General features: G+C 40.2%; 1 protein-coding gene across 1 annotated transcript; it reads left to right on the top strand.

The window, feature by feature from the left end:
- The first annotated feature begins 303 nt into the window (after positions 1-303).
- On the top strand, positions 304-15491 carry LOC309647051 (TAF5-like RNA polymerase II p300/CBP-associated factor-associated factor 65 kDa subunit 5L). The gene is given in 3 exon segments (XM_082433976.1): positions 304-2965; positions 2969-3553; positions 4555-15491. Coding segments are annotated over 3 exon segments (2034 nt in total). The 5' UTR covers positions 304-2314; the 3' UTR covers positions 5353-15491.
- The last annotated feature ends 1000 nt before the right edge of the window (positions 15492-16491 follow it).

The raw sequence follows: 16491 nt of genomic DNA, 5'->3' as shown, positions 1-16491 counted from the left end.
TATGTATAGAGAACGACCTGAAATTCTACACTTCTACCAGCCTTCCAGTGGTTGCAAATACCACTGGTCTGTAAACCACACTTTGAGCAGCAAATATTTAAGACACAATCAAGAATCTTCTCCTTTAGACATGTTCCCTAAAACTGCCTCATTCCTGTCCTGATGACTTTTTCTATGCTTATTATATTGTGTGGTAATTGTTTGTTTACAGATCTGTCTCTCCAACGAGTCTGTTCCTTTAAATTGAGGATCATCTTTCTCTTATCTGTGTACCTACAGTAATTAACATATTGCCTGATATATTACCCATACCTAATAAGTGCTTGTGAACTGACAGAATTAATGAACAAAATATAATCTTATGGCATGCTTCACCAAAATTTTAAATGTATATCTGTTTTACTCTGGAAAATTCAGCTAATTTAGTTATGTGTGTTTTAGATATGAGTTATATAAATTCTTCAACTTCCTAGTTTATTTTCCATGTTAAATCATAGACTTTAGGACTTCTGAACAATGTGGAATAGGTTGTAGAATTTCTTCCCTATTTAATAAGATATGAAAATGTCTACCTGAAATAATTTAGTTAAGTCTTATCTAAAGGTCAGGGGAAGTACCAAACAATCACAGGAATCCCTTCTTTTTATTAAGGTTTAAAATATATAGATGAATTTTGTGTAAGTTAGTCACTCACTGGATGTGGGAAGTGGCGGTCGTTGTGTGTGGGCATACAATAAGGCAAAAATCACAAGAACATCAGAGGAAGATCTACTTTAGGGATTGCCCTATTTACCTGATCCAAATGGCTTTCAAATGCCATTGTTCTCAGAATCTCAGAATTTATCTCTATTCATTCCAGCTGCTTCCTCAAGAAAAACTTAGTGTGTGGAGGTGAAACTAAATCTATCAAGGGAATGGCCTATCCTTAGATGGACAACAAATATCCTTAGATAGACAACTAATGGAAATAGTATCTGATCTTTCTACTTTAAGATGTAAGAACAGAAACTGGGGTGTGTTTTCATCATATTGAGTTCTGAACTACTATCTATAGTAGCCTTGATAATGGATTAAAGTAAAGTGAAATATGAAGCCCACAGTAGTGTTGTTGGAAGTAAGCTCCTCATTCCAACCTAATTCCCTTACCACTAGAAATCAACCTTGAGCATGTGAGAAAGATGTTCTCATGACGAGGGAAATGGCAACTGAAAGGCCTTGACATATTAAGATTAACTAGACGAGAAAATGAGTATGTTTTGTACTTTTTGCATCTATTACATTGTATTGTAACTCTTACTATCTAGGTCCATGGTACCAATTAGATTAGTAAGTCTTTGAGGGCAGGAATCATGTTAACTCATCTTTTTATCCCAGAACTTTGCCTGACCTATTGTAGGTATTTGATTAATCATTGTTGAATGGAAGAATCAATTAATGAATGAATCAATGAATGAATTATGGCTATACCATAATTTTTAAAGCAACACTACATAGTAGATTAAAGATATAGGAGTCCAGAGACCTAGGGAGGGGTCACGGTCAGTTTCTCAAAGATTTTACTAATTCAAAAGGGCAAATTTAAAATTAAATAATTAAATAAATGATTAATAAATTAATGCTATATAACTTCAAACCCACTCAGATGGTCCTAAACAAAAAACAGACAATAACAAGTGTTGGTGAGAATGTGAAGAACTAGAACTCTCATGCGTGACTTGAGGGAATGTAAAAGTGTACATCCATTAGGAAAACAGTTAAGAAGCATCTTGAAAAGTTAAACATAAATTTGCCATAACCCAGAAATTCACACAAAGACTTGTACATAAATGTTCATTGCAGCATTATTCATAATAGCAAAAATTGAAAACAACTCAAATATGTATCAACTGGTGACTGAAGCAGCAAAGCATAGTATATGCACACAATGAGATAACTACTCAGCAATCAAAAGAACACCCTGTTGATATTCAGCACAATATTTACAAAATTTACACACCATACATTTTTCTAACAGAACTACTGTTATTCAGTATTTCTTTTCTCATCCTGAGAATTTCCTTAGGATGCTTTACTTACCCACTGAACACTTTCCCTCACACAATCTTGTCGTTTTTACTTACCTTTTAAAAAATAAAAATACTTACGTTTTTATGATAATTATTCAAGCATATTTAATAGTACATGTTATCAAATGTTTTTTTCTTTGTTTTTTATTGAGGAATAGTTGATTTAAATATTATATTAGTTTCAGGTGTAGAGCATAGTGATTCAGTGTTCCTACAAATTATACCCTATTAAAAGTTATTATAAAATAATGGCCATAATTTCTTGTGCTATAAAAGGTATCCTTGGAGACGGTCGCGCGTCGAGGCCCTTGCGGCCTGGCCCAGCCCGCGGAGGCTCCGTGTCAATCAGTCATGGGGCTGCAGCCCAGAGCCGCCGCGGGGGCGGCGGGGCACGGGGCGCAGGGGCCCGGCTGAGCCGGCCGCGGAGCGTGAGCCTGCCGCGGAGACGACGGAGGCGGACGCGGGGCGAACCCGGTGGCGGCGGGGGGAGCAGGAGCTGCCTTGGATGTTCAGTCATGAAACGGGTACACACCGAGCAGATCCAGATGGCCGTGTCCTGCTACCTCAAACGCTGGCAGTACGGGGACGCGGACGGCCCGCTGAAGCAAGGCCTGCGGCTGTCGCAGAGCACCGAGGAGATGGCCACCAGCCTCACAGTCCAATCAGAATCTGGTTGTGCCAACATAGTGTCTGCGGCCCCTTGCCAGGCAGAGCCCCAGCAATATGAAGTGCAGTTTGGACTGCTGCGGAATTTCCTCACCGATTCTGAATCCCAGCACAGCCACAAAGTGATGCCTCTCCTCTCCCCTCTCTTTGTCTACCTCCACCTCAACCTGGTCCAGAACAGTCCCAAGAGCACAGTGGAAAGCTTTTACAGCTGCTTCCATAGAATGTTTCTGTAGAATGCCAGCCAGAAGGATGTCATCGAGCAGCTGCAGACCACCCAGAGCATCCAGGACATCCTGTCTAACTTCTGGCTGTGGGCCTTCCTGGACAACAAGTACGTGGTCCTCCTGCAGGAAGACAGCTACAACTACCTTCTCCGCTACCTCCAGAGTGACAATAACACTGCGCTGTGCAGAGTCCTCACCTGGCACATCCACCTGGACGTGCAGCCCGCCAAGAGGACGGACTACCAGCTCTATGCCAGCAGCGGCCCCTCCCGGGGTGAGGGTGGCGGCCTGGAGCCTGCCGACGTGCCCGCGCCCATCCTGCAGAACGAGGCCACGCTGGAGGTCCTGCAGGAGAGCATTAAGCGTGTCAAGGACGGCCCCACCTCTCTCACCACCATCTGCTTCTACGCCTTCTACAACACGGAGCAGCTGCTGAACACGGTGGAGGTCTCCCTGGACAGCAAGCTGCTCGCTGCTGGCTTTGACAACTCCTGTATAAAACTGTGGAGTCTGCGTTCCAAGAAGTTAAAATCCGAACCCCATCAAGTAGACGTGTCCCGCATCCACTTGGCTTGTGATATCCTGGAGAAGGAGGCTTACGAGGCAAGCTGGTCCAAGAATCTTCATCCTACCCCCTGCTCTTCCAGTGAGGTCACTTGACTTTATAAATTCCAGGGTGAGGACGGCTGCAGTTATAAGGAGCTTGTCGGCGAGAGAATGAACGGACAGTGGCTTTGAACACAGTGTGCTTGTGGGGAAGAGGATGAGGAGAGGGGATCTCCCCCCACACCACGACTCGTCTTTCTGCCACACGTAGGGATTCATTTCCAAGACTCACATGAGTCACTTGGCTTTATTTATACCAATTCTGAATCCATGCCTCGTTTGTTACTTTGGGAAAATATTTGAGACCCTCCAGAAAGTCACGGTTTCAAAACTGTTCTTTCCTTTTGGACACCAGCCATTCATGCCTGGTCACAGGACGTGAGCATAATTTACTGATGGCTGCACCTTCCTGGCCTACTGTTATTTCTGTGGTATGTCCAGGTTTTATTTTTGGCTGAACTCCCACAGCGGTTCTGTAGAAAAATCTCGAAGTGAAACCACGCCTGCTTCCATCACTGGCCCCAGGCGTGGCAGTAACAGGCACGTGGGGATTTTTCTAAATGGACTAGAGACAGGGAGCAGCATGGCCTACAAAGCAGCTGAGACTGACGGGCGAAGACATGCCAGTAGAATAAAAGCATCTAAGAACATAAGTTCAAAAGTACATCTTTTTGAGTGATTGCTCTGGAAATCGGTTCTCCTCAACCTAAGAGTAAGGTCCACAGTCATCACTCTGCACTAACAGCCTTGCTGTAGTCTTAGCTGCGAGGTGAATTTAAGGAAGGCAGTTTGTAAGTTGTAGGAGACATTTTATTCAGTTATGCAATTGAGTTCTTCTCCTGGAGTCACCCTAAAAAGCAGGGTCATTTACTGAGCAGGTGCTGTTTCCCAAGCAGGTCTGTTTGTTTCTAGATGTTTGTTTTCCGTGACGGACCACTAAACACTCTTTTCTTGTGTGTGTGTGTGTGCACATGCATGTGTCCCCGCAGGACGACGAGGACGATAACGCAGGCACAGAGATGAGGGTCCTGCGGGGACACTGCGGGCCAGTGTACAGCACCAGGTTCCTTGCGGACAGCTCAGGGCTGCTCTCCTGTTCTGAGGACATGTCCATCAGGTACTGGGACCTCGGCAGCTTCACCAACACCGTGCTGTACCGGGGCCACGCCTACCCCGTGTGGGACCTGGACATCAGCCCGCACAGCCTGTACTTCGCCAGCGGGTCCCACGACCGCACGGCCAGGCTGTGGTCGTTTGATCGGACGCACCCGCTGCACATCTACGCCAGGCACCTAGCGGACGTGGACTGCATCAAGTTCCACCCCAATTCCAACTACTTAGCCACGGGCTGGACTGACAAGACGGTCCGGCTGTGGAGCACCCAGCAGGGGAATTCGGTGAGGCTCTTCACTGGCCACCAAGGCCCTGTGCTCTATCGGGCCTTTTCCCCCAATTGTAAGTACTTGGCATCGGCGGGCGAGGACCAGCGGCTGAAGCTGTGGGACTTGGCATCCGGGACGCTCTACAAAGAGCTTCGGGGCCACACGGACAGCATCACCAGCCTCACCTTCAGCCCGGACAGCAGCCTGATCGCGTCGGCCTCCATGGACAACTCGGTGCGCGTCTGGGACATCAGGAGCACGCACTGCAGCGCGCCCGCCGACGGCTTGTCCAGCGAGCTCGTGGGCGTCTACACCGGCCAGATGAGCAATGTGCTGAGCATGCAGTTCATGGCCTGCAACCTCCTGCTGGTGACCGGAATCACACAAGAAAATCAGGAACATTGATTTTTATCTCTGATGTAACGGACTGGGGCGTGCGAAGGGCTCCAGACGGCAGGTCTTAGGACAGACGGATGGAATCACTGACTGACTGTGAAGGACTCCCCGTGTCCCCCTGCATCCCCCCTCGTGCCCCCTCGTCCCGCGGACATCCCGAGCCCGCCACCCTTCGCTCAGCCCCCAAGTGTGGTAGGACGGGGAAGGAAGGGCAGTGACGGGGAACGAACGTGAGATCAAGAATTACAGAGATCCCGCTGTGTCCTCGTGCCGGCCCCTTCCTGTCTCTGGAGCCATGGTGCCCTCACTTTGCCGGGGCTGCACTTGGCCAGAGGAGGTTTTCTGGCCGCCCTCCCCGGGAGCAGTGCTCTAGGGTCACTGGGTGGAAGGGACTCTATCTGGGTAGAATTCGGGGGCGGGAACTAGGAAAGGGGGTGGGGTCATCCTGGCAAATGTCTTTCCTTTTTCGTGATTACAGAGAACAAGGATTTTTTATTATTGTTATTATAATTATAATTATTATTATTAATGAGAAGAGGAAACCTAGCACTGGCAGAGGGGGCCTTCTCTGCTCTCATCTTTCAGGTTTTACTCCTGGCACTGGCTGTGATACTTGGAATTTTGAGGTTCAGGGAATTCAGAGAATCTGGTCGTACAGTGTATTGGGAGAAAGGGAAAATTTCTGGGTGACAGATTGATCACTCCGGCTGACATGTTTCTAGAAGTGGGTGGGTGGCTTTGATTGAGAAAGTCTTGGGCTCTTGCAGTGATGGTGGGATAGATTCTTTTCGTGGCTGCACTTCTATTAACAATTCTCTCCACTGAAAGGATAGATTGTGGTAAAGAAATGAAAATAATTGGAAGTGAGAAGTCAAAAGATAGAATTAGAAAATGTTGAATTTCCAAATGATTCTGAGGTGTGGCTTTTCCAGCGTCTTTTCCCCCCGGGAGATTGTCCCTCCCACCTCCTGCTTTGCAATAGCAGTTTAATGAACAGTCTGTGAAACAAATCTTAAGTACGAACACACACGTCAAAAACTATGCTCTGAGGATAAAGCAACTTCTAATTTGTGGAAAAAGGATTAAATATTTCTGTTTTCTGAAAAGAGTTATTTTGTATTTTGTTTTCTATTAAAATGTATTTAGTTTCAAGAAAAAAAAAGGTATCCTTGTTGCTTATATATTTTATACATAGTAGTTTGTATCTTTTAATTCTACACCCCTAATTTTCCCATCCTCTCTTCCCTCATCCCTTTGGTAACCACTAATTTGTTTTCTATACTTGTGAGTTTCTCTGTTTTGCATATACATTCACTTGAATTATATTTTAGATTCCACATATAAGTGATATCATTCAGTATTTGTCTTTCTCTGACTGACTTACTTCACTAAGCATAGTAATCTCTAGTCACATTCACCTTGCTGTAAATGGCAGAATTTCATTCTTTTTATGGATGAGTAATATTCCATGTACACATTCTCTTACCTCTTCCTTACCTATTCATATGTTGATGGGCATTTGGGTTGCTTCCACATCTTGGCTATTGTAAACAGTGCTGCTATATACGTTGGGTTGCATGTACTTTTTTGAATTAGTGGGGTTTTTTTCTCAATATATAACCAGGAGTCAAATTGCTGGATCATATAGTAGTACTATTTCTAGTTTTTTGAGGAATCTCTACACTATTTTCCATAGTGGATGCACCAATTTACAGTCCCACCAACAACATACAATGGATCCCTTTTCTCCACATCCTCTCCAACATTTGTCATTTGTAGACATTTTGATGATAGCCATTCTGACAGGTGTGAGGTGATATCTCATTGTTGTTTTGATTTGCATTTCTCTAATAATTAGCGATGTTCAGCATCTTTTCATGTGCCTGTTAGCCATCTTTATGTTTTCTTCAGAAAAATGTCTATTCATGTCTTCTGCCCATTTTTTGATTGGTTTGTTTGGTTTTTTTGATACTGAGTTGTATGTGCTGTTTCCATATTTTGTATACTTGCCTCCTGTTGGTCATATTATTTCCAAATATTTTCTCCCATTCAGTAGGTGGTCTTTTCAATGTGTTGATGGTCCCCTTTGTTGTGCAAAAGCTTTTAAGTTTAATTAGGTCCCATTTGTTTACTTTTACTTATTTTTCCTTTGCCCAAGGAGACAGATCCAAAAAATATTGCTACAAGTTACATGAAAGATTTTTCTGCCTACGTTTTCTTCTAGGATTTTTATGGTTTTAGATTTTACATTTAGGTCTTTATTTTTGAATATGGTGTGAGGTAAAGTTCTAATCTCATTGTTTTACATGTAGCTGTCTAGTTTTTCCAGTACTTCTTGTTGAAGATACTGTCTTTTCTCCATTGTATATTCTTACCTCATCTGTTGTATTTTCATTGACCATAGATATGTGGGCTTATTTCTGGACCATCTATTTTGTTCCACTGATCTATGTATCTGTTTTGTGCCAATACCATGCTGTTTTGATTACTTTAGTTTTCTAGTATTCTGAAGTCTGTGAGGGTGATGCTTTCAGCTTTGTTCTTTTTTCTCAAGATTGCTTATGCAATTTAGGGTCTTTTGTGGTTCCATGTGAATTTTAGAATAATTTGTTCTAGTTCTGTGGGAAATATCATGGTTATATTGATAAGGGTTGCATTAAGTCTGTAGGTTGTTTTGGGTGGCATGGCCATTGTAACAATATTATTTCTTTAAATCCAACAGCACAAGATATTTTTCCATTTCTTTCTATGATCTTTAATTTCCTTCATCAATGTTTTATATTTTTCAGAATTTACATCTTTCACTTCCTTGTTTAATTTTATTCCTAAGTATTTTATTCTTTTTGATGCAATTTTAAGTGGGATTTCTTTTTTACTTTCTCTTTCTGACTGTATATAGAAAAGCAACAGATTTTTTTACATTCAGCTTCTATCCTGGAACTTTGCTGTACTCATTTATTAGTTCTAACAGTCTTTGGGTGGAGACTTTGGGTCTTCTATATAAAGTATCATGTCATCTGCAAATAGTGACAGTTTTACTTTTCCCATTTCAACTTGGATGCCTGTTATTTCTTTTTCTTGTCTGATTGCTGTGTCTAGGACTTCCATTACTTATGATAAATAGAAGCGGTAAGAGTGGGCATCTTTGTCTTGTTCCTGAATTCAGTGAGAAGGTTTTCAGCTTTTCACCTTTGAGTGTCATGTTGGCTGTGGGTTTGTCTTAACTGGCCTTTATTATGTTGCGATATGTTCCCTTTATAACCACTTTGATGATAGTGTTTATCATGAATGAATGTTGAATTTTTGTCAACTGCTTTTCCTGTGTCTATTGAGATGATAGTGAGATTTTCTTCCTTTGTTTTAATGTGGTGTACCACATTGATTGATTTGAGAATGTTGAAGCATTCTTGTGCCCCAACTTGATCATGATGAATGATCCTTTTTATATATTGTTGAATTTGGTTTGCTAACATTTTGTTGAAGAGTTTTGTATCTATATTCATCAAAGGTATTGACCTGTAATTTTCTTTTTTTGTCTAGTTTTGATATCAAGGTAATGGTGACCTTACAAAATGAATTTGGGAATGTTTTGTCCTCTTCATTTTTTGGAATAGTCTAAGAAGAATAGGTATTAATTCTTCTTCATATGTTCAGTAGAATTACCCTGCGAAGCCATCCAATCCTGAAATTTATTTGCTTGAATTTTTTTTTTAATACAAATTCAATGTCACTGCTAGTGATAGATCTGTTCAGTTATCTGTTTCTTCTTCATTCAATCTTGGCAGGTTTTAAGTTTCTGGAAATTTGTCCATTTCTGCTTTGTTGTCCAATTTGTTGGCATGTGACTGTTCATAGTATTCTCTTATTATTATTGTTCTCTGTGGTGTCAATTGTTATTTCTCCTCTTGCATTTATTTTGTTTATTTGGGTCCTCTTTCTTTTCTTCTTTCTTTTCTTCTTTACTTCTTCCTGGCTTAAAGTTTATCAGTTTTGTTTATCTTTTATAAAACAAGCTCTTGGTTTTGTTGATCATTTCTATTGTTTTTTATTTTTTTAATCTCTATTCTGTTGTTTCTTCTCTGATCTTTATTATTTCCTTCCTTCCACTGAATTTGGGCTTTGTTTTTTCTTCTTTTTCTAATTCTTGTAGGTGATAGATTAGGTTGTTTATCTGAGATTTTGCTTGTTTCTTAAGGAAGGCCTGTAATGCTATGAACTTCCCTCTTAGAACTACTTTTACTCCATCCCGTAGATTTTGGAGTATTGTATTTTCATTTTCCTTTGTCTCGAGGTATTTTCTGGTTTCCTTTTTGATTTCTTCATTGACCCAGTGATTTTTTTTTAGTAGCATGTTGTTTACTCTCCACATGTTTTTTATTTTACCGTATTTCTTTCTGTATTTGATTTCTAGTTTCATACTGTTCTGATTAAAAAAAATACTTGATATATCTTCTATCCTCTTAAATTTGTTGAGACTTGTTTTGTGGCCTAGCATGTGGTTTATCCCAGCAAACATTCTGGGTACATTTGAAAAGAATTTTAATTCTAATGTTTTGGATGTAATGTCCTATAGATATCTATTATTAGATATTAGATATCTACTATGTCACTTAAGACCACTGGTTCCTTATTGATATTCTGTCTGGATAATCTGTCCATTGATAGATGTATGGTGTTAAAGTCCCCCTACTATTATGGTATTACTGTCAATTTCTCCCCTTATGTCTGTTACTATTTGCTTTATATCAATATATTTAGGTGCTCCTGTATTGAGTGCAAATATGTTAACAAGTGTAATATTCTCTTCTTCTACTGATCCCTTTATCATAATGTAATGCCCTTCTTTGTCTCTTTTATAGCCTTTGTTTTAAAGTCTATTTTGTCTGATATGTGTATTGCTACCCCTGTTTTCTTGTTGTTCCCATTTGCATGGAATATCTTTTACAACCTCTCACTTTCAGTCTGTGTGTGTCTTTAGCCCTGAAGTGAGTCTCTTTTAGGCAGCATATTGAAGGGTCTTGTTTTTTTAATCTGGTTAGCTACCTTGTCTTTTGATCACAGCACTTAGTCCATTGACTTTTAAAGTAATTATTGATAGATATGTAGTTATTGTCATTTTATTACTTGTTTTATGGCTGTTTCTGTACTTCTTCTCTGTTCATTACTTCTTTTAGTTTCTTCCCTTGTGGCTTGATGATTTTCTTTAGTAGTATTCTCGTATTCCTTTCTTTTTTGTTCTTGTGTATCTATTGTAGGTTTTTGATTTGTGGTTACCATGGGATTTCTATATGTTGACCCATAATTATAACTACTGTTTTAAACTGGTAGTCAATTAAGTTCAAATACAGTCTAAAGATCTACATTTTTTATTCCCCTCCCCCACATTTTGTTTCTGAGTTCCTATTTCACATCTTCATTCTTATCCCTTAACTGTTTATTGCAGTTAAAATTGATTTTACATTTTTTTGTCTTTTTAATCTAAATACTGGATTAGTTAAGTAGTCTTCAATCCTTACTATATATTTTCCTTCCCAATTGGGATTTTCCCTTTCCTATCGATTCTTACTTCTTTTCCATATGGAAAAGACCCTACAACACTTCTTTTAAGGTAGATTTAGTATTGCTGAATTCTTTTAGTTTTTGTTTGTCTGAGATATTATCTTTCCTTCTATTCTAAATGATAATCTTACTGGACAGAGTATCCTATGCTGCAGGCTTTTCTCTTTCAGTACTTTGAGTATATCATGACACTCCGTTCTGGCCTGCAAATTTCTGCAGAGAAATTAGCTGATAGTTTTATGGGTATTTCCTTGTAAATGACTCTTTTTCTCCAGTTACCTTTAGAATCCCTTCTTTATCTTTAACTTTTGCCATTTTAATTATGATCTGTGTTGGTGTGGGTCTGTTTGGGTTCATCTTTTTGGGGACCTTCTGTGCTTCCTGTGTCTGGATATCTGCTTCCTTCCTCAGGTTTGGGCAGTTTTCAGCCATAATTTCTTCAAATACATTTTTGAATCCTTTCCCTCTTTCTTCTCCTTCTGGAACCCTTATAATGAGAATGTTTGGACAAATTATTTCAGAGATCTCTTAAATTGCTTTCATTTTTTAAATTTGTTTTTCTTTCTGCTGTTCTGATAGAGTGATTTCCATTATTCTGTTTTCCAGATCACTTACACATTCTTCCATATCATTTAGTCTGCTGTTCATTCCTTCTAGTGTGTTTTTTATTTCAGTTACTGAATTACTCATTTTTCATTGGTTCATTTTTATATTTTCTATTTCCTTGTTAAAATTTTCAGTGTTTAGGTCAATTCTTTTTCTTAATTCAGTTAACATTTTTATTATCAATATTTTGAATTCTTTATCTGGTAATTTTTAAATTTCTGTTTCATTATTTATGTTTTCAGGGTTTTTCTCTTGCTCTTTCAATCGAGAGTAGTTCCTCTGCCTTTTCATTTTTACTTAACTGTCTCTGCCTCTGTGAATTTAAGTGAAACAGTTACCTTTTGCAGGTCTAGAAGAGTTGTTCTTATGTGGGAGTATCCCTATGCAGATTGCATGTGCCAAATGCCTTTGGTGGGAGGGCTGGTTTCATGTGGATGCTGTCACACTTTTCCTCATTTTTGCCAGCAGCTATCACCTTGGTAGGAGGTGGAGCTGGATATGGAGGGGCTAAAGTCAGACTGGGTATGAGGCAAGACTTTCTCTCTGCTCAGTGGATATCACCATCCTTTCAAAGGTGGTGTCTGATCCCAAGATACTGGAGAAGAAACTTTGAGGGTCGAGCTTGATCTGGCTCTGTTCCCTATGGGTTTTTCCCTCTCCTTGCACGGGGATCTATACCCCACAGGAGGGGAGTGTTGAAGCAAGTGAAGCCCATTCACATACAGAGGTCAGATGGGCTGCCTGTGTAGGCATCTGCAGCTCTGCTCAGACACAGTCCACAGTTACTCTGCTCATGGCTGCTCCAGATCCAGTGCCACACTGTGGTAGGGAGTGAGGGGTGCCAGAGCCTTTGCTAGGCTAGGGCTGCAGTACATGACAAGGCAGTCATGAGAAACTTGGCAGCCTCTAGAGCAGACCTCTCTCCATCCTGCCTCAAGGACAAGACCCCTTTCTTTTTCATAGGTGTCACTCTCCCCAGCCTCTTCCATCCTACTCTGTTGTGGAACAGCTCTACAGGGAAGGCAGGGCCCATGTGGTTTCTCTGCCTATATGGGGGTGTGGCGGTGGGCTGTGGTAGAGTAGCTGTTGTCTGGAAATGGGCTGCTTCTGGGCCACTGCTTGAGTAAGCACCAACAATGGCTGCTGCAGTCCCACCCAGGCTCTGATCCAGGGTATGGTGGCCTCTGCATCCCAAGGTTGAGTGTTTTCCCTGGCCTTTGCCACCCCAGATCTAGTGCCATTCCATGACTTGGAGTGAGCAGGGCCAGAGCATTTGCTCAGCTTGGGCCGGGGCATGCAGCAAGGCAGTTGCCAGATTTCTGGCGTCTGCTAGAGCAGACCTCTCTCTGTCCTACCTCTGGGACTAGCGAGTACACACATGTTTCTCATGAGTGGAGTCCAGTCTTCTCCAGCTTTTCTCTGTCCCAGCAGTTCTCCAACAAGACAAGAGGACTTGTATCCTCTCTGTAGAATCCCAGGACTGAGATTCCCAGTCTGTGGCTTGATGTGCTCACTCCCCTAGGCAAGTGTCAACCATGCAATCTCCCTTTTCCTCTGAGTCCCCTCCCAGGGACACAGGTCCTAATCCAATTGCTTTTCTTCCCTTCCTACTTGATTACATGTGTATTTTTCTTACAGCCTTGGTTGTGCAGTAGTCCTTCTGCCAGTTTCCAGTTAGTTTTCAGTGAGAATTGTTCCACATGTAGATGTATTTTTGATGTGTTTGTGGGGAATGTGAGCTCCATGTCCTCTTACTCTGCCATCTTGATCTCTCCAGCTACATGTTATCAAATTAGAGTTTAACTCAGAAGTTTTTGTCCCTCACCTTTATTCTGAGTTCACCATCTATGATGGTTAACCTAATGTGTCAACTTGATTGGGTAAAGGATGCCCAGATAGCTGGTTAAACATTATTTCTGGGTATGACTTTGAGGGTGTTTCTAGAAGAAATTAGCATTTGAATCTGTAGACTGAATAAATAATATTGCCCTCACTAATGTGAGTGGGCATCATGCAATATGCTGAGATCTTGAATAGAACAAAAAGATCGAGGAAAGGCAAATTTGTTCTCTGCTTAAACTGGGAAGTCCATTTTCTCCTACCATCAAATATTGGTGCTCTTGGTTCTTAGGCATTTGGACTTGGACTGAGACTTATATCGTTGACTCCTCTGATTATTAGGCCTTCAACTTTTGACTGGAACCACACCACCAGCTTTCATGACCTTTTAACCTGCAGACCACAGTTCATGGGACTTCTCAGCCTCCATGATCATGTAAGCCAACCCCTCATAATAAATATCTATCTATATATCATCTATCTATCTATCTATCTATCTATCTATCTATCTATCTATCTATCATCTATCATCTATCTATTATCTCCTGTTGATTCTGTCTCTCTGCAGAACTCTAGCTAACATACCATCTTATTGTCAAAGCACAAACTATAATAGTTTTTTTATTGTAGCTCTGAGAATAAGAAATTCTATTAACCTTTTTATGCATGAGCAAATCTGTATTTTGCCATCACACTTGAATAATAGCGTGATAGTTTAGCTGGGTACTACATTTTAGATTGTAAGTTATTTTTCCTCAGCACTTTGAATATATTCCATTATTATCTGGGACGTATTAGTGCCAGTGAAAAGTCTGCTGTTAATATAACAGTAATATTTTGGCAAGTAATGTCTTTTTTTTAACGCCTTTAATGGAGTATAATTGCTTTAAAATGTTGTCTTAATTTCTGCTGTATAACAAAGTGAAGCAGCTATAGGTATACATGTACCCCCATATCTCCTCCCTCTTATGTCTCCCTCCCACCCTCCCTATCCCACCCCTCTAGGTGGTCACAAAGCACCAAGCTGATCTCCCTGTGCTATGCAGTTGCTTCCTATGAGCTATTTTACATTTGGTAGTGTATATATGTCAATGCTACTCTCTCACTTCGTCCCAGCTTACCCTTCCCCCTCCCTGTGTCAAGTCTATTCTCTACGTCTGCACTTCTATTCCTGTCCTGCCGCTGGGTTCATCAGAAACTTTTTTTTTTTTTTTTAGATTCCATATATATGTGTTAGCATATGGTATTTGTTTTTCTCTTTCTGACTAACTTCACTCTGTATGACAGACTCTAGGTTCATCCACCTCACTACAAATAACTAAATATCATTTCTTTTTATGGCTGAGTAATATTCCATTGTATATATGTGCCACATCTTCTTTATCCATTCATCCGACGATGGACATTTAGGTTGCTTCCATGTCCTGGCTATTGTAAATAGTGCTGCAATGAACATTGTGGTATATGTCTATTTTTAAATTATGGTTTTCTCAGGGTATATACCCAGCAGTGGGATTGATGGGTCATATGGTAGTTCTATATTTACTTTTTTAAGAAGCCTCCAGACTGTTCTCCATAGTAGCTGTATCCATTTACATTCCCACCAATAGTACAAAAGGGTTCCCTTTTCTCCACACCCTTTCTGGCATTTATTGTTTGTAGATATTTTAATGATGGCCATTCTGACTGGTGTGAGATGATACCTTATTGTAGTTTTGATTTGCATTTCTCTAATGATTAGTGATGTTGAGCATCCTTTAATGTGTTTGTTTGCAATCTGTATATCTTCTTTGGAGAAATGTCTATTTAGTTCTTCAGCCCATTTTTGGATTGGGTTGTTTGTTTTTTAATATTGAGCTGCATGAGCTGCTTGTAAATCTTGGAGATTAACCGTTTGCCAGTTGCTTCATTTGCAAATATTTTCTCCCATTCTGAGGGTTGTTTTTTCATCTTGTTTATGGTTTCCTTTGCTGTGCCAAAGCTTTTAAGTTTCATTAGGTCCCATTTGTTTATTTTTGTTTTCATTTCCATTTTTCTAGGAGCTGGGTCAAAAAGGATCTTGCTGTGATTTATGACATAGAGTGTTCTGCCTATGTTTTCCTCTAGGAGTTTTATAGTGTCTGACCTTACATTTAGGCTTTTAATCCATTTTGAGTTTATTTTTGTGTATAGTGTTAGGAAGTGTTCTAATTTCATTCTTTTACATATAACTGTCCAGTTTTCCCAGGACAACTTATTAAAGAAGCTGTCTTTTCTCCATTGTATATACTTGCCTCCTTTATCAAAGATAAGGTGACCATATGTGTGTGGGTTTATCTCTGGGCTTTCTATCCTGTTCCATTGATCTATATTTCTGTTTTTGTGCCAGTACCATACTGTCTTGACTACTGTAGCTTTGTAATATAGTCTGAAGTCTGATTCCTCCAGCTCCCTTTTTCATTCTCAAGATTGCTTTGGCTATTCGGGGTCTTTTGTGTTTCCATACAAATTGTGAAATTTTTTGTTCTAGTTCTGTGAAAAATGACATTGGTAGTTTAATAGGGATTGCACTGGATTTGTAGATTGCTTTGGGTAGTATATTCATTTTCATACTGTTGATTCTTCCAATCCAAGAACACAGTATATCTCTCCATTTGTTTGTATCATCTTTAATTTCTTTCATCAGTTTCTTATAGTTTTGTGCATACAGGTCTTTTGTCTCCTTAGGTAGGTTTATTCCTAGGCATTTTATTCTTTTTGTTGCAATGGTAAATGGGAGTGTTTCCTTAATTTCTCTCTCAGATTTTTCATCGTTAGTGTATAAGAATGCAAGAGATTCCTGTGCATTAATTTTGTATCCTGCTACTTTACCAAATTGATTGACTAGATCTAGTAGTTTTCTGTTAGCATCTTTAGGACTCTCTGTGTATAGTATCATGTCATCTGCAGACAGTGAAAGTTTTACTTCTTTTCCAATTTGTATTCCTTTAATTTCTTTTTCTTCTCTGATTTCTGTGGCTAAAACTTCCAAAACTATGTTGAATAATAGTGGTGAGAGTGGGCAACCTTGTCTTGTTCCTGATCTTAGAGGAAGCGGTTTCAGTTTTTCACCATTAGGAATGATGTTTGCTGTGGGTTTGTCATATATGGTCTTTATTATGTTGA

This window comes from Balaenoptera physalus (assembly GCF_965194825.1).
Source record: "Balaenoptera physalus genome assembly, chromosome: 17".
NCBI lineage: Eukaryota > Metazoa > Chordata > Mammalia > Artiodactyla > Balaenopteridae > Balaenoptera > Balaenoptera physalus.
This window is presented reverse-complemented; position numbering and strand designations above follow the sequence as displayed.